The 23,604-nt window shown below is 39.4% G+C and overlaps 1 protein-coding gene across 1 annotated transcript in view; it reads left to right on the top strand.

Annotated features, from left to right (window-relative positions):
- Window positions 1-6,866, top strand: part of Adam10 (ADAM metallopeptidase domain 10) — a 141,773-nt gene extending 134,907 nt beyond the window's left edge. Inside the window, exons 15-16 of the mRNA XM_020168723.2 lie at window positions 2,789-2,915; window positions 4,641-6,866. Coding sequence (XP_020024312.2) covers window positions 2,789-2,915; window positions 4,641-4,735 — 222 coding nt within the window. The 3' untranslated portion in view covers window positions 4,736-6,866. The remainder of the gene's footprint in view (window positions 1-2,788; window positions 2,916-4,640) is intronic.
- Window positions 6,867-23,604: the final 16,738 nt, after the last annotated feature.

Genomic DNA, 23,604 nt, shown 5'->3' with positions numbered 1-23,604 from the left:
TTATTCGTAAAGTCCTCAGGTGAGCTAAGCTGCAGTGCCACAGAGCAGGGTGGTGGAGCCCACCTGGGCTGTGGGATTCTTTGGTGTGGGGAAGACCATCTATGGGTGTCAGAGCCCAGGCAGGGCAATTACCCCCTCACCTTCCTCCAGAGGTGACTAGTATGGGATGTCAAAGTGCAAGTGGGGTGATAGGTAGGTAAGAGAAGGACTGAGAAGAGGCAAGGCTCATTAGAGAAACAGCTGGTCCCAGGGCTGGGGAAGTGAAAGAACAAGATGAATCTGGAACTTTTTATTGTGCCAGAAAGAAAGTGCTCAAAGAATGAAGAATCCATGTCAAAAAACAAAACAACTGATAGCAACACATACAACCCATTGTATAAAAGGAAGCCACAAGGGAATAAGTAAATGAAAAGATTGAAAGTTTGATGAATATGAGGATGTTTATATCCCTACAAGATACTTACTTATTTCTCAAGAGAAAAAAGAATCTCTGTGGTGAAGTTGGCAGATAATTTCTTAATTGGGCATTCAAATTATCATCAGCAGTGAAATCAAGATCACGTGTCACCTGATGGGATCCAGTAAGAACACAGCATCACTTCTGTGATGGTCTTACCAAAGTTGCATGACCCGAATCTAATCATAAGAAGCACTAGAGAAACCCAAACTGAGGGACATTCCCATACAAAATAACTGCCTTGTGATTTTCAAAGTGTCAGATTGCTCAGGAAATAAGAGCAAAGAAATAAGCCAAAGAAATTCTGTGGAACCTTTCCAGATTGAAGGATACTAAAGAAACATGGCAGCTTAGTGCAGCGCTTGATTGTGAATGAGATGCTGTGGGCAAGACTCGAATGGAGCCTGAGGATTAAGTAGCAGTGATGGACCACAGCTGGTTACTGTGTTCTCCTTACCTAGAAAGACACCTAGGGAGTCTCTGGGACAGTTCAGGGATAGCAGCATGGTGCTTGTACTTTATTCTCAGAGGTTTCCAGATTCTGAAAAGTTTGTTGTACTAGACTTCGACTAGTACATTAGGGATTCTTAAAATGCAACATTTCTTTTTTTTTTTAATGGAGTTTATGCACACAGAAAAAGTGATGGGATATTTTGGCACAGCATGTATTTTGTTTTAGCATCTATTTCTTTAATTACATCATCTTTGCTGGGTAAACAGTGCAGAGGTAGCACTTTGTTTGAGGCCCCAGATGATAGAAAAATCTTTTTCAATGTGAGTTTTGCTGGAAATAATTAGCAGCAACTATATATGTATTATAATAATCTGTATTAAGCCACTGTGAGTCACAATTTTAAAGTTATATTCTCATATGATGTTTATTAGTACCTGCTATCTTAAAACAGTTTTAATACTTGCTATTGTAAAATAGACTTACAATTTCTTCAGAGTGGAATAGTAACTTTTGTATAAATCAGACTGTGCCAATGGTGAGCTTTGTTTTGTTTTGTGATACTGAGGATTGAGCTCTGTGGCTCATGCTTGCTAGGTACACAGTCTGCCATTTCAGCCACACTTTTAGTCCTTGTGCTTTTATTTTATTTTTTTTACTTCTGTGGTATCACATTTAGCTTGCCTGAGCTGGTGTGGGACCACAATCCTTTTATCCCACTTCCCCAGTAGCTTGGGCTACAAGTATACACCACCATGCCTGGCTCCAGTAGTAATTTTGAAATTTTTGTTGTTGTGAGGTTAATTGATTTGTTTAATGTAATTTAAGTGACGTTTTTGGTTCCTTCTTTGAGTAAATGCCATCATCTGTTACATTATGTCTTTCTAGTTTTCACTTTAAAAGATAGTTAATCTATAAGTGAATGAATGAGAAGAAAAAGATCAACATATAAAATGAGGATGTATAAAAAACAATTCATGGCAGGTGCTGGTGGCTCACACATGTAATCCTAGCTACTCAGGAGGCAGAGATCAGATCAGGAGGATTGCCGTTTGAAGCCAGCTGGAAAAATAGTTCACAAGACCCTATCTCAAAAAATACCCAACATAAAAAAGTGCTGTTGGAGTAGCTCAAGAGGTAGAGTATCTGCGTAGCAAGCATGAGGCCCTGAGTTCAAACCCCTGTACCACCACCACCAACAAAATCATGATAGTAGTCTGCTCTCAAATTCCAAGAGAAATTCCAAGGGAAAAAAGGGGGTCAGGGATGTAGCTTATTAGTAGAATGCTTGCCTAGCATGCACGAGGACCTGGATTCGATCCTTAATGCCACCAAAAAACAATCAAAAATGAAAATAAAACAAACCCCAGGGAGAATGGGCCTCAAAAAAGAGAATTCCAGGCTTTAATAATTAGGCAACAGTATAGACTAAAGAGTATTTTTAAAGTCTATCTACTAGTAGAATTTAAAGCAAGTTTTATAACTTTTAGGTTGTGTAGAATAAGAAAGCAAACAAAACACAGTATATAAGAGTAAGAGATTAAAAAGCAAAGGAAATATTTAAACCAGAAAATACTGAGTAATATGGGATAATGATGTGGAAAAATACACATAAACTGAATGGTAGATGACCCCAGATGTGTTTTTGTTTGTGTGTATGACATGGTTCTATACAGAAAAAAGGAAAATAAGATTGACTGGTTTTCTGTAGGAGGTGAAATTATGGGTGGCTTCTGTTTTCTCCTTTAAACTTTTCTTTTAATATTTAAGAAACTAACATGTACAAGTATCCTAACTAACAAATGTTCAAAAATTAAAATGTTCTATATTTTCTAAAATATCTTACAGTTTTTTCAGTGGCAAAATCTGTTTACCTCTAGGCTCATTGGTGGGCAGTATTACTTATGGGAATTGCCCTGATCATGTTAATGGCTGGATTTATCAAGATATGCAGTGTTCATACTCCAAGTAGTAACCCAAAGTTGCCTCCTCCTAAACCACTTCCAGGTAAGGATGTCTGCACAAAGGATGTTTTTCTATGACTCAGAGCCATTTAGCAAGAATAAGTACCAGTGAATCTTTAGTAACTCATTTTGTGGAGCTTTCTTGTGGAGAATGATCCAGTGTACTTTTTTTTATCAAGCCAATCTAGCTAATGACTACCAATTTAATGCTAATCTATCTTGAGCATCCACAAATATTTAAAACTAGAAGTTTCTATGTTTTCTTGGTGTTTGCTTTCTTATTTTTGTTTCATATTCTGATATCCTCCCTTGTTTTTATTATGGCAATTAAGCTGCATTTGAATTACTGGTCTTTCTGATTTAATAGTTGTGGTTCTGTTGTGTTTAATGTCTGTACTCTTGAAATATTTTCTGGCATGAGTGTTTGTTTTCCCATGGGTGAAGCTTATGGTGAAATACAGTTCCCAGTCCACTAGGAGAGTCTTAGGGTAGCAGCTTCAGGCATCAAAGAACCACAGTTAAGTAGTCTCCATCTGTGAAGACAATGCCTCAGTTTTGGTCTCCACCTTTCACCTCTCAGGTGAAGCATTAGGGAGAGAGGCTCTTTAGATTCCTTCTGGCACTTGGAGGAAAGGGGGAGGAAGCATCTGCCCCAGATTATTTAGTTCTCATCAGTGTATCTTCCTCCTCACCAAGGTATGTGCAGATCTGTGCTTCCCTCAGGACAACTATTCACCACAGGTGTGGGAGCAGCCATTGCTTAAGACCATGGCAGAGGAGAGCCAGAGCTGAGTGATAGCACTGCCTTTCCTGCTTCCAAGGAGAGGATTCCCATACTGCTCGTCTGCCCTGCACAAACTTGTTCACAGCCTCTGTATCCCTTCCTTGTTCCTTTGCATTTATCTGTTCCAGGATGAGAGAGCCCAGAAGTCATGCTAGGGGACAGGATTTTACTGGGATCAGAGAAAGTTTGCTTTTCATATCATTGCAATGTTAACACTCTGGAACTTACATTAGTTTTAAGGGATTTCCACAGGCACATAGCACTTTAGATACTGTAACCAATTATACAGGGTTGTTCAGTGAAGTAAATATTTTACTTGTGCGTTGATTTCATTCTCAGAAAGTAGCACCTTTGAAAAATGCTGTCATTTATTGAACCCTCACAAAAAGTGCTAAGCACTCTCACAAAAATCATCATAAAATCTTCCCACCAGACTATGAGTTAGTTGTCATTCATGTTTTACAGACTGGGCATCTAAGCTTAAGAAAGTTTGTCATTTGCTCACTTAGTAATGAATCTTTTTTTTTTTTTTGGCAGTACTAGGGCTCGAACTCATGGCCTCATGCTTGCTAGGCATGTGCTTTAGGCAGGCACTTACCACTTGAGCCACTCCACCAGCCCCATTTGCTCACTTAGTAATTTCCTCCTCAGAGAGTCTGTCCTCAGAACCTGGGATTATTAATCTAGATTAATCAAATATTTGTGGCTATTGAACACTTGAAATGTGGCTAGGTCTCAGTGAAGATGTGCTGTTAAGTATAAAATATGTACCAAACTTTAAAAGTTAAGTGAAACAATGAGATATTTCATGAATAATTTTTAGAAATGCAGTATGTGAAAGTCATTATTTTGGCTTATCCATATAAAACTATGTGTGTGGCTCATAGTTCTTTTGGACAGTGCCTTTCTTACTGAGAGAGCAGCTTTGTTTCGAATGATTACAAAGCCCCCGGTGAACCATTTTGCTTTGTTTGTGACTCACAGGCACTTTAAAGAGGAGGAGACCTCCACAGCCCATTCAGCAACCCCAGCGTCAGAGGCCCCGGGAGAGTTACCAGATGGGACATATGAGACGTTAGCCGCAGCTTTTGCCTTGGTTCTTCCTAGTGCCTACAATGGGAAAACTTCACTCCAAAGAGAAACCTATCAAGTCATCATCTCCAAACTAAACCCTCACAAGTAATAGTTGAAGAAAAAATGGCAAGAGATCATGTCCTCAGACCAGGTGGAATTATTTAAATTTTAAAGCCTGAAAATTCCAATTTCGGGGGGTGGGGTGGAAAAGGAACCCAATTTTCTTATGGACAGATATTTTTAACCTGATGGCACAAAGTCTCAGAATATTATTATGTGCCCTGTGTTCCCTGTTCTTCATTGCTGCATTTTCTTCACTTGCAGTCAAACTTGGCTCTCGATAAACTTTTATCACAAATTGAAATATATATATATTTTTTTCAACTGCCAATCAAGGATTGGAGGCTCGACCACCTCAACATTAGAGACATCACTTGCCAATGTACATACCTTGTTATATGCAGACCTGTATTTCTTACGTACACTGTACTTCTGTGTGAATTGTAAACAGAAATTGCAATATGGATGTTTCTTTGTATTATAAAATTTTTCCGCTCTTAATGAAAAATTACTGTTTAATTGACATACTCAGGATAACAGAGAATGGTGGTATTCAATGGTCCAGGATTCTGTAATGCTTTACACAGGCAGTTTTGAAATGAGAATCAATTTACCTTTTTCTTATAGTGGAGTTGTTCTTACATTCATTTCCTCCTTATTGTGGCTGCTATGAGCACGAGTGACTGTGTTGAAGAAACAGCTCGTGTGCAGCTGGACATCAGCAGCACTGCTCCAGGTAGTTCTTCGTGTACTTGACGTCCGCTTCCTGCTTACATTTGTTACACTTGCTAATTCAATTCCTGTTTTGAATTGATAGGTGAAATTTTATTCATGCTTTGGTAGGAATTATGTCAGTGAAATGATTCTTTTCATTTGTAGCCTCCTTATTTTGTTGTATTTTTCCGTATATCTAAAATAGGCCAAGACTTTTTTTTTGTCTGATATGAAAAAGAAAAGCTGTGTCTTTAAATATTTAGACAGACTTTCAGCGCATCATAACTGATCCTTGGTAACCACTAAAGATGAGCAACTTGCTCAGCTGGTAGTTAAAATTGTAGATAGGCCTTCTGACGTTTTTTCCTAAGATACTTTAACAACAGTGAAGGTGAAACAGCACAATGTCCATTCCAAATTTATTTTGTAAGCAGATGTAAATAATTGGCATGTTAAAGAAAGAGAAAGCAAAAGCATTTAATGTATTAACAGGCTTATTGCTATGCAGGAAATGGAAGGGGGCATTACAAAAAATATTAAGCTTGTGACATATTTATTGCTTCTGTTTTCCAACTACATCACTTAAATTAGAGTCAACAGCTGGTTTTCCTGGCTTGACAGAAGAGGCAAATTTAGGAAAAGTTGGAAAGAGTTCTGTGTTTGGCTTTGTTTTTCTTTTTTCTTAAGAGTCTAAGGTTTACACAATCATTCTTGTAATGTGACGCAAGCCGGCAAGGCCAAAAACGCTAGAGAAGCACTGGTCTCTCCGTGCACCTGTACAGCGCGTGGCGACTTTTCAGAATACAGCTTTTGTACATGATTCAGAGACAAATTTTGTACATGAAACCCCAGATAGATTATAAATAATTCTAAAAAACAAGTAGATAGATATGTATGAAATTGCTTTTAAATCATTTAAATGCCTTTGTTTTTGGATTGTGCAGAGGTTGGAAGTGGGTTTGCATTTCTAAAATGACTTTTATTCTGCAAGAGTTCTTAGTAACTTCTTGAGTGTGGTAGACTTTGGAACATGTAAATTTTTTGCTTGTAATGTTATCCTGTGGTAGGGTTTTTGGCAGTTACACACTGCCCTATTTTATTTTGAGTCTAAGTTAAATGTTTTCTGAAAAGAGATACATGCACTGAATTCTTCCCACTGCAAATCAAGATGTGGTAAAATGAAAAGATCAAGACAAATGCGATCTAATACTACTGTTGTCTAATGTCCACTGTGTTTTATACAGTATCTTTTTTGTTCACTTTGGAAATTTTTACTAAAAATTGCAAAAAATAAAGTATTGTGCAAAAATGTAAGGTTTTTTGAAACTTGAAATGCATTAATAAATAGACTTGATGAGATCAGCTGGGAGGGTCCATACTCTTTGAACTCGGAGACCTATCAAAAGAAGCTTCTCACAAGGCAACATTTCCTCACAAAGTGAAAGAAATTGTTAAGCAGAAAGAAGATCGTCTCTTCCAATACAAGTATAGATATCTTTATTCTTAGTTTGGGGTCCATGTAGAAAAACATATGGACATTAAAAAAAACTCAACTAACCTCAACTGCTTTTACTGTTTCTAATCCACATTCAGTGCTTGTGTTGAAGGAAAAGCTGAATCATATTGGAAACTCATGGTCTTACTTATTTATTTATTTTTAAAGTTTTGAATGCTAAATATTTTATTTGTTTTAAAGGTCTAGTTTAGCCAGGCATGGTAGTACTTGCCTGTAATCCTGGCACTCGAGGCTGAGGTGGGAGGATCAGGAGTCCCAAGCCAACTTGGGCTACATAGTAAGCACCTGACTCTTAAAGAGCAAGGGCTGAGACACAGCTCAGTGGACAAGTACTCACCTATCACACACAGGCCCTGAGCCAAACCCCAGCACCCAGTGGGGGAGGGGGGCTAGATAAATGTATTTAAAAGTTTTCAGCTAAGATTTTCTTGTTTTATCAATTTGTTGCAAATGGAAAACTGGCATATGTTACCTAGAAAAGGAATTATAAACTTAGAATAGTGTTGTGTATTGAGTAATCAGCCCAAATATTATTTTAAAATCAAGACTAGCTATAAATGATTAACATCTGTTAAATAAGTAAATAGCCACACACAAAAAAAAACTCATTTTGAGAAAGTGTCTCATTATGTAGCCCAGGCTGGCTTAGAACTCGCGATCCTCCTGTCCCAGCCTCCTGAGTGTTGAGAAGATATGTACTTGTCGTTGTCCCCAGGTTGCAGTACTTTTATAGTAGAGTAATTAATTTAGAACCACCAAGGTGTATGTTATATTTAGTTATTTATGAAATCGTCAGTGTTCATTAATGCATGTAATTACAAGTTTGCTGTTTTTTCTTACATTTACTTAAGTTCTGTTTGGAATTTTATTTATTTCTATTGGCAGTTTTCTAAACTCAGACACAGACCCACAAAATCAACAATGAAATAATAACCTGGGTTCAAACCCCAGTACTGCTTCCCCCCAAAATAAAAAAAAATTTAAAAACCCCAAAAACCCAAAATCTTTACAGTATCTGGACTTAGAGTATTCCCCATAGTGTCAGACTTTTTGGAAAGACATGTTAAGGTAAAGACAGCTTTACATGATTTATTTAGTCTTGTTTTTTAAGGTGCCCTCCAACACTTTGCGCTCTGGGCACCTCATTTTTATCATAATCACATATAGTGAAAACTAAAAACTTGCCCAAACTGAGCAAACTTCTGTAAAGGCCTGTCTCTGTCACTATCGTCTTTGTATTTTACGACTGAGCTGTGAAATTGTGAGTGCTTGTACTTCCTTGTTAAGCATTTCTAGTCAAGGGCATTGAAGAATCAGGATAGTAAATGCAGCCCATCTTCCCAGGTACCAGAGTCATCTCCCAAAACTAGGGAGCAAAGTGGATGTAGTTTTAAAGCTGCCAGGGTCAGTTCATCTTTAGAGAAGCCACTAAAGTAAGAAATTTTAGGAAAAACCAATTCGACTCCTAAGAAACCAAAAAGATCATCAGTTTGGCCCACAGAGCACAGCTTTGATTTCAGCATTTCATATTCATGATTAAAAACAACTTCTAAGTCAAGTGCAGTGGCGTGTGTCTGTAGTCTTGAGTTACTCAAGAGGCTGAGTGGGAAGATCACTTGAGCCCAAGAGTTTAAGACCAAAGGGGCAACATAGCTAAATCCCAACTCAAAGGAGAAAAAATACCCCAACATCCATTTGAACATTTTCCATTGATTACCAGTTTAGCACCTCCAGTATTGTTTGAGTCCCAACTCTATTAAGATGAGAATTGGGTCCTGTGTTATTGTTTATCTTAGATATACACTTAGGTGGACTGTTTCATTAGAAATTCATGTATTTTATAACTGGTAAATTTTTCAGACTATTCTACAAAACAACGAGATGCTAGGTAAAAATAGAGGGTTGAGTGGAATATTTACTTGCTTCTCTTTCCTGAAATCTCCACTGAAATGACAGGGACAATCCAACAAGGACCTGGTGAATTGAAGAGAAGATAATGAGAACGAAATTTTGGAAACTGGGAAGCAGATGGAGGAGACCCATCTAATTTGGCAGACCCAGGAAAGCCAAATCCTAAGCCAGCGATGGAAACAAAATGAGCTAGTTTGCACTGTAAAGACTTTTATCTTAATGCATGTGACTGAACGCATAATACCTACACTTTTGTAACCCCCCTTTCTTATTTAACAAAACATTGATACTGTATCTACATCATCTAAATATTTCATTCTGTGAATGCATTGTGCATTTTTTTACATTAACCATTTCCCTATTGGTTATTTAAGTTCCATATTGTTCATTATTTTGTACAAATCCTACATGGAACTCCTAAGCCTAATAATAAATTCCAAAAAGTGGAATTTGGGGATTAAAGGTTTTCAAAGTTCATTGGTAGAAAAATTATGATATTGTCTCTCAACATTAACATACAAGAATTTTTTTTTAAAAATCTGAGAGCTCCATGCTTTAAAAAACTACATGTTTGCAGCCACATAAACTAATTAGAAGCAATAGTGGAGGACTTCTGTTTAGTTGACTTCTTTAGCTTTGAATGTAATTCAAATGAAGGTCGAATTTAGGGTCTCAGATGTGGTCTCTATCATTTTCTTCAGGAGAACAAGATTTCCTTAGATAAATAACTAATTCCAGGTGTAAGGAAAAATATTTACAAGAAGAGCCTAGAAGTCTCCAGGGTTGTCACACCAGAGATCTGTCAAAAAGATTCAGAAGGCCCTTTGCAGATAGTTTTAGCATCAGCAAGAAATAATATCTGCAAGAGACTGAAACTCTTGTTTTACAAGTTCTTGGGTACCTTTGGAATATGTGCTTAAAGGCCTTCCACGTAAAAGCTACAGAAAAACAGAATTAGAATGTTGCCACTTTCTCTCATGCTAATGGACGTAGGCAGTAATCACGCCAGCAGTCGGATTTTGTGCCTCCCAATGGAAGTACATGTACTGCTAACCAAGCTGTGCTACCAAGAATCAAATCTGAGACTTACCACTTCACCAGAAGTGCGGGGGACGGAAGAACAACTCATACCACGAGGAATTCGATTGGTGATTGGTGATACCCAGGCTCTAGAAAAGTACAGTAGAAATGAGCCTATTTCTTCAACAACTAAAATGCAAGAAAAGTGAATGAAAAAAGACTTAAAAATATACATTCCAAGACAATTTTTGGACTTAACTTGGATCCTGATTTGAATAAACTTTTTTAAAGAGCACTAGGGAAATATGAAAATTGATGATATTTGATAATATTAAGGGTTTTTACCATCGTATTTTGGGTGTGATAATGGTATTGTGGTTGCATTTTTAAAAGGAACCTGTATCTTAAGAGATGTAAATTGAAATACTGAAATACAGTGTTGAAGATATGTTTTAAAATAATTAAGGCATTAGAGTTGACTAGTGTGTGGGATAGAGAGTGTGTGAAAAAACTTGGGCAGTGGGTACTTGGGAATTCACATTGTTTTTCTCTACCTGTATTTCTATTTGAAAACTTCCACAAAAGTTTTAAATGTGAATCAAATTGATACAGAGCCTTACTCATTACAGTTTTTTATTTTAGCAGTACTTCATGATAATAGCCTATATTCATAATGATTTTTTTAGTGAAATTAAACTTGAACCAGTCAAGCTAACATAATTAATTATATTCTGCTCCAGTTCCAGTGAATGATTAATTGATTTTGACTGCTAGGGTGATTTTGGAAGCTATCAGTCATTCAGCAGCTTTAGGCAGGGGCCATTAGATCCCTCCTTGTTTTCTCATTTTTTACAAGGCTTGCTAACTACTTAAGGAAAATAATTATTTTCAGCTAAACATGCCAGGGAGTATTGTCAGGTTATGCAAATTAAACTGTTTCCCACTTTGGAATAAATGTTAAGTAGCTCAGTACAGTAAACTAGATTCTTCTACCCTTTCTTGTTTAAATGATAACGCTCCCTGAAGATGGAGATGCATCTGGGAAAAGATATCCTGTAATTTTTATCAGAAAAAAATTTTATTAGAAAAAAATTGGATATAGTGCAGTTCGTCTTACATCAAACATGTTCCTATTACATGAATTTCGGAAGTCATTTTGGAAAAACGAAGGCTGTTGAGTAATGCTGATGAATTAACTTTTACTTTCCCATTCTAACTACATATTTTATTATCCTTTTCTCCCCATCTTTTGGGATGGGATTTAACCTTTTGTGTTACTTAACACAAAGTGCCAGTTTTAATGAATTAAGGATTCAATGTGTTGTGATTCTTTTTCCTCATTTTGTGATTGTCATTAATTTTCATTTTTCTCAGTACCCATTAGTAGTGTCTCTGACTAAGTGAGCCAACCTGTTAACCATCTTTTCCCCTTCTTACCTGAAGTCTTAGCAGAGTGTGTTTGGAATCCTCTGGCTCCTATGGTATACATATGCCACTGTGTGTGGGCCAGTTACCTCAGTCAGTCATTGGATGGATATTTTGTAAGCACTTGGTTGTGCAAGGCCTCTCTCTGCTTGATGGTACGAATAAGGAGTATACTGAACTTCACCGTGTTCCTGCCCTGGTAAACTTGCAGCAGGGGGGAGGGGGGGTCACAAAGACATTAATCAAATCATCATGAGAGTAAAGCTGCAACTCCAGCCAGGGTAAGTGGCAAGGGAGAGGTCTTCAGTAACCCCCGAGCTGATGGGGTCCTCAGGACAGGAATGTGGAAGGAGGCAGGACCTAGTTAGGAAGGTGAATTCATGCTTCTCTGTGAAAACAATGCATGAGCCAAAGTCTAAAGGGTGTTAAATAGGATCAGTAGTACTTTTAAGAATTCTGGATGAGTTAAATACTGATCACTAATACCTAATTTTTCTCTGGGGAAAGGTAATATGTTTTGTTCTTGCTTCTATTAGGTGTAAGCCTAGCCATTCAGATTTCATTGTTTGTGTTTGAAAAATGATCTTTCTTACCAGGTGTAAGGTGCTCACACCTGTAATCCCAGCAATGTGGAAGGCATAAGTAGGAGAATCTGTCTAGGCTGGCCTGGGCAAAAATGCAAGACCCTATCTGAAAAATAATGTAAAATAGGATGGGATCGTGGCTTTAATAAGTGCCTGTGTAGCAAATGCTAGACCCTGAGTTCAACCCCAGTACCACCAAAGATTAATGAAAATGTTTTTTAATTTTAATTTTTAAATTTTCATTTGTGAAGAGCAAGTGAGTTTGTTGACAGATGTTCCCCCTTGGTTAATCTCCTTAGGATATTGGTCCAGCAGTCTGGGAGCTGTGAAAGGCCTGAGCCTGTTAGATCTTGACCTCTACCATGACTGCCATAAGGTAGAGATCAGGACATGTAGCCTCCTCCCAAGCTTGAGTGATGTGTGCCTCTCATCCACTACCCCTGGAATTCTGTCCATTCTACTCATCCCTGCATACACCACACTGCAAATGTAATCCTGCCTCACCAGCCACTCACTACCCCACTGCAGTTAGTCTGCACAGCCTCGCAGAGCCTGCAGCTCATGCTCTCGGAGCTCACATTCTAGTGGAAGGAAAGAAACCAAGTTACAGTATAGAGGCGCTTGAGCTAGAAACTGCAGACTCAGCTCAGAGGAGGTGGACCCTGGGCATGCAGGAAGTGTGGTGAGAGGCTAAGCTGCTGTCCCACGGGAGACAGACTAGAGCTAATTTTGGAGTTTCAGTAAAAGTTTGCTATCACAAGTCCAAACTGACGATCACAAGCTTAGCGAACTGGTAGATTTGCAGGGCCAGTCCCTAACTGTTCATGCTCTTGTACAGTCAGCCTGATTTATTTGCAAATTTATTACAAAGTTGGGCATTACGAGAAAAATGAGCGCAGCAGCCGCAGCACTGGAGACACTGCAAGGAGATCTAGTGTTTGGAGAGCCGTGTCAGTGTGCACAGCAGTAATTTTGTGAGTCAGGTAGCCCGCTGCCCGTGGTTCAAGTCACAGGTGCAAGGAAACCTGAGTGATTTCAGATCACTGAACTCCATGCATCCTGAGCATGCTGGCTTTCCCTCCATGGGCATCCTTGGAGCCATAGCCCCTCGGATCCCAGGGTCCACTGTACTTTCAGGCCTTGGTGTGCTTTTCCTCTGCCCCTTCCCTCTTGTTCTTCTGCAGCACTGCACTTTATAGCCAAGTTCATTTCCTTGAACTTGGCTATAGTGAGGGTTCAATAAACACTTGTATTCCAGTAGTGGTAATATGCTTTGTAAATGGACAACAAAGCTGATTTCCAGGATGGTGCAGTGGCCTCTATAGTACAGCACTGACGGCCATAGTTCTGACATTTTCAGTTCTAAGTCTCCTGGCAGCATGACCTCTTCCCCCAGCCCTGAAGAAGAATTTTCAGTGAAAATCTAATATAACTGTTTTTATACTCCCAATGTTTTGCACAAATGGAAAGCACAACTTAGCTTTGGTGCATTTCAGTAACAAATGAGGACTCCTGGTAAAAGAAATCAGAAAACTCAAACCAAAGTGGGGTACCCTTGCTTGCTTGTGATTGTGGATGAATGCTTTCTGTAGTTCTGTCATCAGTGGTATTTTTTTTTATTTGACTAATTTAAACTTTTCCAAGATGGTATTTTCCTGAAGCCCATTTCCAGATCCACCTCTCAGTTTTCCAACAGAATTGTAGACTTTTAAAGCAAATAGTTCTTGTTTTGCTTTGTGTTTTGCAGTGCTAGAGATTGAACCTAGGGCCTGTGTATGCTTTGCAACTGCTCTTCTACTTACCTACCTCTCTTCCAGCCCCAAACAAGTGGGTTTTTTTTTTCTCCCCCCTGCCCCCACCCCCTCCCTTACCACCCACTCCAAACAAGTGGGTTTTAAGCAAATACTCAGAGGAAAGAGAAAAAAATTAGAAGGGGTATGGATTCCAGAGTCAAATAGAAATGTTGTATACAGGTTTTCCTTTGTTCTGTTTTTTTATTTACTAGTTTTTAAAAAATGAAGTGCTACTTAGAGTCTGTACTTTCTCAGTCACATTCATAGGAAGTGTCTGGGTTGACTGCAGTTCAATGCAGGGGGCCGGTATTTTTCACTTCATTCACTTTGCTTGAATGTCTTATGAACTCATGTGAGCTTCACACTGCACCGTTAGAGTGGCTTGCCTGTAGGGCTCTCGGCTCTTCGGTTGTTTTCCCCCAGTGGAGTTTGAGTTTTGCAAAACACACTTGGGAACTCCCACTTTGATGGTTAGCACTTTGTAGTATTCCTGGTCTGGCATGGCTCTCTTTATCTGAGGAATTTTTGGTGGGCTCAGAGATTTCACATCTGTTGGGACAGGCAGCATCCTAATGGTAGGGTGCACAGACTCAAGACAATCCTTTTGCCTCTCCCCTTCCTTCAGAGCTCTGTTCTCTGTGGTGTTGCTTGGGACACTGGTCTCCAACTATCCTGGTCTTGTACCCCATCTTGAGTACATCACATCCTCCTCATATGAAAATATTTATTTATAAATTATACAAACATGATTGAACTATGTATGTTTTTGGGGAATGGGAGGAAGGGTCCCAACTCAGGGCTTCGTGCTTGCTAGGTACTTAAGCCACACCCCCAGTACTTTTTACTTCAGTTATTTTTTGAATAGGGTCTCACATTTTCCCCCAGGGCTGACATTGGACCACGATCCTCCTACCTATGCCTCCCGCATAGCTAGGATCACAGGTATTTGCCACCACACCTTGCTTGTTGGTTGAGATGGGGTCTCACTAACTTTTTGCCTGGACTAGCCTCAAACTGTCCCTCCCATCCCTACCTCCCCAGTAACTGAGATTACAGGTGTGAGCCTGGCTTGTACATTTTTAAATATGTAAAAATTTAAGATGAACATGGTGGCTTACACCTGTAATCCCAGTTCTCAAGAGGCTGAGGCAGAAAGTTCATGAATTTGAGGCCAGTCTGGGCTACATCATGAGACCCTGTCTCAAAAAACAAAAAATGTAAGAGATGAGATCAAAGTCAATGGGAGTTAGCATGTTTCTTTCCATATTCCTGTGGATGGCTTTGCTCACAGCATGGTGTGTCCACAGCCTACTTTGTAGACCTCTCTGGCTTTAGAGACAGAATCCGCACATCTTCAACCCACCAGCTGCTACGTTCTCTGCAATCCTGGGTTAAGCATGCTTTTAGGTGGACACTGTGCATCTGGTAAGGAACTGGTGACGAATGCAGGTGGAAAAGCACATAAGCATGGTAGGAGTTCTTGGAAATAGTTTACATTTGTTAAAATATGTAATGTATTCTTACAAAATGTCTTGATTGGTACATTAAAAGCTATGACTTTTCTGAGAACTGGGGTTAAAAATCTTGAAAAGGGAAGTTTTACCTTTTTATTTTATGCCATTCCACACAGCTTGAACTTTTTTTTTTTTACAGTTATTTTACAGTTTTTAAAATCACTAAATGTATTACTGTGTCAGCTTTGTTAGGACGACTTGCCGACATTGATTGTTGAAGTTGGGTGGTTGGATACTTTGGGTTTCCTTATACTGTTTTCTACTTTTATGTCTTTGAATATTTCAATAATAAAAAGTTAAAAACAAGTTCATTGCAAAAAGTCTAGAGAAATGCTTCACACAGTTTTTACAGGGTCGGGAAGAGAGATTTGGGGAGTAGAAGTTCAGATTCCTCCTCCCACATGTTCTGTGAGTGTGCGTTGCTCTTACAACAGAAGCCATTTAAATGCACAGACATCCTGCAGAACTCCTATGGCAAAGCTTTGTGTAAGAATGGGCGTGTCGGATACATGTCTGATTCACCAGCTACTTGTCAGTTTCTAAGGGAATGCCCACACTGGATGTGCACGCCAAGAGTGTCACGTGGAGGGCTCAGCTGTTCTACACTGAGAGCTGAGGCTTCTTAATAAAAATTCCTGAGCTTGTTACATAAAAAAACAAAGGTGAAGCCGGGTGCTGGTGGCTCACACCTGTAATCCTGGCTACTCAGGAGGCCGAGATCAGGAGGATGGTGGCTCAAAGCCAGCCTGGGCAAGTAGTTTGCAAGACCCTATCTTGAAAAACCCTTCGCAAGAACAGGGCTGGTGGAGTGGTTCAAGGTGAGGGCCCTGAGTTTGAGTTCAAGCCCCAGTACCACAAAAAAAAAAAAAAAAAAAGGTGAAACTCCAAGACGTAGCTGAATGCCTCGATACACCTCAGCAGCAGCAGCTGCAGGTAGGGCACAGCTAGTTGTCTGCCATGCACTTGTGGCTTGTCACCAGGCTTCTTAACATGAGGACAGTGACTCAGTACCTAAGTCTGGCTCTCATCTGGGGTCCCGGGACTTAGTAGGTAAAGGATGTGTTCTATTGCTGATTGCAAGGCTAGGCATACAGAATCGAAGGGAATGGTGGTTCATTTAATTGTGTGACCTTGTAAGCAAGCTAAGCTCTGGGCACGTCATCTGTGAAATAAGGATGGTAATATAGCACCTGAGGGGACTGTGATGTGAATTAAATGAGAATGTATGTAAGATGCCTTGCACAAGGGGGACATACAAATGTCGACTTGTTTTTGTGTGAAAAACTGCTTATGGAGATGAGAACATTTAGTTTGTAAGAAGGTGTTCCCTGATTTTAAATATCTACTTCTCCAGCAGCCACATGGTTAAGGATGATTGGCCTGTACCTGGCCAGGTTTAGGAATGGTCATGTGTATTAGGTACCACCTGGACAATTAACTAAAGAAGAAAGGTTTGTTCTGACTCACAGTTTTGGAGATACCAGTCTATGATCAGGTGGCCATTCATTGCTTTTAGACCTCTTGTGGGAGGCAAAGCCTGTTCACCTCATGGCCAGGACACAAGAAAGAAAGGAAGAGAAGGGGGCGGTAGTTCCATTATTCCCTCTAAGAGCATGACCCTCATGGCCTAAGACCTCCCACTAGGTCCCACTTAAGTTTCTAACACTTCCCAGTAGTGTCATAGGCTGGGGACCAAGTCTTTGACACCTGGCCTTTGGGGAACATTCTAGATTCAAACTATAGCATCTTGTCATCTGGTTCTGGCCAGAAAGAAATGAGGGGACAATTTCATGTCTGAGTGTGCTGCCTGGAATTGCTGCAGACAACTTGTAACAGTGGAAGATGAAGCCAGCATCAAGGATGGCCGTGCAGAGGAAAGGAAACATTACTGTCTTCCTGGCGTATGGAGCTGCTACATAAGCCATTCCTGAAGTCTACCCTACCTGGGAACCTTCTTTTGTGAGAGAAAATAGCAAAACATCCTGGGCATGGTGGTGCTTGCTGTAATCTCAGCACTTGGAAGGCTGAGGTAGGAGGATCATGAGATAAAGGCCAAAGTGAGACCTTATCTAAAAAGAAGAGGAAGAGGAGGAGCAGGAGGAGGAGAAAGGAAAAGAAAAAAATCACTTAGTTTCAAAAGCAGCATAACTAATCAATCCTGCACCAGAGATTTGAGGTAGAGATGGTGACATTTGTTCAGTCACATTTATTGGGCACTTTGGAAGTTCTGAGACACTAGGAACGAGGTGGTGAAGATGCAGCTTGAACACACCCAGCCTGTTTGCTGCTTGCAACCTGTCTTCCTCTCCTGAGAAAAGCAGCTGTCAGGTCCTCCCAGAAGCGGACAAGGCTTGAGATGCAATGAGGCCCAGGCCCTGGTGACAGCTCTGAGGCAATACTGCCTCCCTGCCTAGGGAACATGCCAGAGAACCCTGAGGCAGGGCAGGGGGACAGTCCTGTGCAGAAGTCAGCTTCTCTGGCCCTGAGGCGCTGACTGGGTGGGCTGAGTGGCTTCACTGTTTGAATGGAGAGGACAGAAGACCAGGCTGGGAGCTCAGTAGTTGCTCCCCTCCCCTGGACAATTGGCTGCCCACTTGCTGCTCAGCTTGGGCCTGGGGAGGGTTGCCACGCAAGACACCCCCATCCCTTGAGCCAGACTTGATTGCAAGGAAAGGAAAAGAAGATTCCTCATTTTTCCAGGGAGAAGAATGAAAAGAATCCTACTTTGTGCAGACATAGCCTCTGGCATAGATAACTTAGACCAAAAAAAAGAAGAAAAGATTTAACCGCAGGACAAACTGGTGTTCTGGGACCAAAAAGAATGATTTTGTACCAAAATTTCAGTGGGTGACTTAAAGGATAGAGTCGTGTCTAAATCAATGTTAGAGAAAAATTGCAGAGACAGAAATTCAGACGGGGGCAGGGAGAGGTGGGGGGGCAGGGAGGAGGGAGGAATGTGACAGAAGGCAACTGAAGATTAAGAAAAGTTTTGATGTGTAGAAAGACTTGCATCTCAGATCGGTTCAGGCAGGATGCACCTGCCTAGCAGGCACAAGGCCCTGAGTTCAAACTCTAGTTATACACACACACACACACACACACACACACACAAACTCACACAAAGACTCCTACACATGGTGTATCTCTAAGCTCCAAGAATGAATAAAATCACATAAGTTTGCATGGAGAGGAACACTTACTCGTAAAGGAAAAAGGATCACCCAGGCATTGGACTGCTCGCCAAGGACAGTGGACACAAGATAGAAAACTGGCAAGCATGGAGAGAAAAGGACAGTGTGGAAATGGAGTGAGACCTACCTGCAGTTTGGACCTCCTCTACCTTCATCCACTGTGTTCCCAATTCCTTTTACCTGGTGATTAAAACAACTGAAAGGCTCCAGAAGAGTTTGGAAGGGCCAGGGGAATATAAGATGGTAGAAGAATAGTTAAAGGTAGATAAGAAGTCAGTGGAACCCAAATTAGGATGTCTTCTAGTGCCTGGATGCTCAAAGGCTAGAGAAGCTCACATGTAGGTGGTGTTGGGCTCTCTACTCTGCAAGAGTCTGTTCTCTTCCTGAGTGGATCACATTACCATCTGCCTTGATTACTCTTCTAAAAACAGTCTGCTACTAAAAATAAGAGGCAAATCTCAGCAAATCTGGGCATCGGGGGTGGGTGGGAAAAAGAGAAGTGTTCCAGAGTTTTCATCTGGGGACAGGCTGTGCAACTGGAGGGGGAAGGGAGGGGTTCTAAAGTTTCAGGAGGAATAGAGCTTTTGGTGGGAGAAATAGGTGTCTGGTTTTCAGAGAATGGTAAAGAAATATTTATCTGATTATCAGCAACAGGAAAGGAAAAGGACCTGGAAATGGAATGGAAATCTCTAAAAGAAACCATATTAATGAGATGGAAAAGGGAAATAATATTGATTTGATTGATATAAAAATAAAGAGGTCACAGGACAAAATAATTAGTTTTTTAAAAGTCAATAAATAAGATGGTAGAGTCCAATCATTACACTAAAGGTGAATGGGCTAGATTTTCTCATTAAAATTCAGAAGCAATTGGATTGAGTTAAAAATTTAAATTAGCCAGCTCATTCTATGTAGGAGAAAAATGAAATGAGTTTTAAAGAAACTTAAAATATAAAGAAAAGTTGACAATAAAGGGGTGGACAAAGATACCAAAAAAATACAATGACAAAGAAAGAATATCAAAATAATTGTCAAACAAGAAAGAGTTTAAGATTAAAAGGAGCACCATGGTGGGTGCCAGTGGCTCACACCTGTAATCCTAGCTACTCAGAAGGTTGAGATCAAGAGGATCACTCACAGTCAAAGCCAGTCCCAGGAAACAGCTCAAGAGACCCTATCTTGAAATTATCCAACACATAAAAGGACTGGTGTAGTGGCTCAAGTGGTAAGAGTTCTTCCCTTGCAAGCAGGAGGCCCTGAGCTCAAACCCCAGTGCCACTAAAAACAAAGTGGGGGGGACATTATGTAACATTATAAGGCACACTTTATGAGTTAGAATTAACACTGATAGACTTATGAATATCAAACAATGTAAATACAAACACAACATGGTAAAAATAGAATAGACTTTAAAACTTTTGTAAGGAATTAGGTCTAATTCAAAAAAATAAGGATACAGAAGAATAACAATCAACAAACTCACTTTAATTGATATGTAGACGATCTTAAATCCCTCAAGTAAAAAACAGATTTTTTCATACATCCAACAGAACATTATAAAAATTGACTATTTGCTTGATCATAAAGAAAGTCTTAGGAAATTTAGAAGTGAGATGTTTTTGTAATCACATTCAATAAAATTAGAAATAAGTAATTTAAACATAACCAGAATATCTTACTCATAAGATATTCCTGGAAAACCTTCAGAACAAAGAAAAACAAAGCCAGGACAAACTGCAAACTCCCAAGAACATAGTGAAAAGGAGGAGGTTTTAATGTCAAAATGTGTCCTTTATATCAAAATTGTACAAGCTCAGATACCATTATCACCAAAGAAGAATGACAAAAGCTAATAGTACTTGTTGCTTTCCCATGGAACAAAATCTATGGAAAGAACAAAGTGAAGCAAAAGAAAGTATGAAGAAGGAATGGCTATAATTGGGACCAGGACTAAGAAAGGCAAGCGGGTTCCCTGGGCACAAAATTCAGGAGGATAAGGTCACACAAGTGCCACCCTGGTAGGTCAGGCTCCTGGCTCTTAAGGAAGCATCCCGCTCACAATCTCACCTGGATTGTGTGTGCCTCATTGCCTCACCTTAGTCCTGGCCCTGACTAGAAAAATAAAAGTTTCTGTCTTGAGAGAAAAAAAGCATTGTCTTATACTATATTTTTAAATTAACTAAACTCACAAAAACCTAGATGTAATTTATACTTATTATGGTGATCTTTTAATTTTACTATTTTATTCCAGTCTAAAAAAGAATGAAGTCAAAGAGGTCCTACCAAAATAACCTACTGGTTATTAAGCCATTAAATGTTTGTGGAAACGTTGTGGGGGAGGGGCCAGTGCATTAGGCTCCTTATTTTCCTTTGTATTCCTAAATTAATGGGCCTACTTCAGGGGTCTGCACATTGTCACTCTATGTCACTGTTAAAATACACAACTAGCAATAAGACTACTTATACTTTAAACTCCACTTAGAATTTAAGGGTGTAAGATAGAAAAGAAGCACATGGCTGTTCAGTGATTTTTCAACCACATAGGCCATGAGCGCCCCCACCCAATCACACAGGAGTTGAATTTAGAATTCCTCCAATGTACTTTCTCCAAGGATAGCATTGAAATGTATATTTTAAGACTTGAGAGGAATATGACTATTCTGCAACTTAGCCTCTCTTGACTGTTAACTGGACGACTTAACTTCACTCCCCACCCGCATTCTAGATATAGCTAAATTAAATGTTGAACAGAGCATGACTTGGCACCCCTGTAAGTTAATCTTATTTGCCAAGATAAATGTGTACTTCCGCTTCAACGACCTCAGAAGGAGTTATTAGAATTTCAGAGTTAGGGTTTGATTTTTCCTGGGCTTTGATGTTGTGCATCCGTTTTACTCATGATTATAATCCTATGTAACTCTGTACCTCTCTTGCTTGAAGATGTTTCACAAAAAATTTTTTAGTAAATGTTATTCATAATGAGCAAGTAAAAGCTAAAATTCTAAGAATTTTCCGTGCAAAAGCAAAAGAACCAGATGGTTTCACAGCTGAATTTTTCTCTAATTAAAAGAAAAATTAAAAGATCATCATAATACCATCTAAGCTATTTAAGGCCATAGATTAAAAACTGCAGAATATCAAAGTATGAAAATGATAGTTCCCCCCAAAAGACCAATTTCAGTTATGAAAATTATGGCAAAATTTTAAATAAAATCTTAGCAAATAAAATTCAGCAATATAATTTTAAAAATGCATTGTAAGCATGGAAGATTTTATTCCAAAAATGCAAGTGCAGGTCAGTATTAGAAAATCTATCAACATCATTTATGTTATGAGTGAATTAAAGGAGGAAAAACCATCCATTACTAAAAAATTTCCTAGGACTGGGGAGTGGCTCAAATGGTGGAAACCCTGAGTTCAAACCCCAGGACTGAAGAAAAAAAAAAAAAGAAATTTCCTAAATTTACTTGCCAAAAATTTAAAAAAGAGCAAAACAAAATCAATCAAGCACAAATCAAAAATTTAAAAGCATAAGAGGCTGTTGTTCAAACTTTTTAATCAAGAATGAAACATGGTGTCCACTACTGGCATTTTTAGTTAACATTGTTTTGGAGCTTTTGGCAAACCCAGTCAGGTGAGAAGAAAAGAAGCAGAATATGTTGTGATTTTTGGTGATGAAATGATTATATCCCCTGAGATTTTCATGAAAGAAAAAATAGAATTGCTAAATAGAAAGAGTTGGTACGGTATTTGATAAAGCAGACCAGTGCAGAATAAGGAAACTCAAAAGCTGTTCTATGTACTCATAAACCTCATGAAGTAGCAACGACTGCATGATTTCATTCATGATAATACCAAAAATCAAAATACTTAGGAGTACATGAAGGATGTTTTGAACTATGAGATGTTATTGAAGGTCATGAAACAATATCTGAACTAATGAAAGCATATAAAGTTCGTGGATTAAAAGACCTCAGGAAACAAGGTCAATTCTCTTTGTACTTAATATTTCAGATGACTCAATTAGACTATTTACAGAGTTTATAAGGGAATTTGGTTAAATTACCTTGGAGTTCATATGAAAGACTACAGATATTTGTGAAGATACTATAAATAAAGCCTCTGTAAGCAAGTAAAAATTTTGAAATCAACTGTAACTAGAATAAGGAAATCAAACAATGGGAAATACTATGCAGTCAACAATAATGAGAGGTATTGAAGAGACACCATTGAGGAAGACTTCAGGAGGTATTTTTGAGTTAGAAAATCAGTTGGCTGGAGAGAATGCGGCACGTATCTACATTTCATCAATGATGGATGATGTATGTGACAGTGGTCCCAGAAGATTGGAGTGGGTCTGAAAAATCCCTACAGCCTAGAGATGTCATTGCCTTTATAACCTCATAGTGCAGCTCTCATGTCTGATGTGATACTGGTGTAAACAGACCTGCTGTCACCAGTCATGCAAAGTGCAGCCCATACTGTTGCAGGAATCTCAAGCTGAGATACGGGACACTGAGGCAATTTAGCAGGAAGCAACATTTTATTGTGCCAACACAGACCCAGCGGACTTGTGTCCAAAGGCTGAGCCCCAAGAACAAAGGGGTCTCACCTTATATACACTCGCAAGCAGATTACAGAAGCAAAGAGCAAGGTCTAATCCATATATGGTTATATTTAATTTTATTGGCTACTTTACCCTAGATGTGTGACTTTTTCCCATCCCCAGTGCTATGTGACCTTCCTCATGTTCAGATTTCTCAGTTTTATCTCTGCTAGGTCATCCCCACCTCCCTGCTACTTTCTCAGGACTCAGACCTTGTCTGTTTTCTTCTGATCCTCCTCCCTGCTACATTATTCCCCTTTTGATGCTTGGACCCCCCCTAGGGTCAAAGAGCATCATCTTGATCTAGGGGTTTGTGTTTCCGTAGCATTATTACATGTGCGGCCATTTTGCTTTTTATAATGTTCTCCATAATAGTCTTGATAGACTGCAGCACAGGCGACCAGGCAGGGCATGCTCCTAGGATTAGGCCCATTGCCCATCAAGATTTTGAATCCACCTAAGACAGAGAACCATCCTTCAAACAGGTCATTGGGACCCCAAGTCTGGATGGGGACATGGGCGAGCTTTCTCATTTTGTCT

The sequence above is a fragment of the Castor canadensis genome, chromosome 2 (genome assembly GCF_047511655.1).
Source record: "Castor canadensis chromosome 2, mCasCan1.hap1v2, whole genome shotgun sequence".
Classification (NCBI taxonomy): Eukaryota; Metazoa; Chordata; class Mammalia; order Rodentia; family Castoridae; genus Castor; species Castor canadensis.
This window is presented reverse-complemented; position numbering and strand designations above follow the sequence as displayed.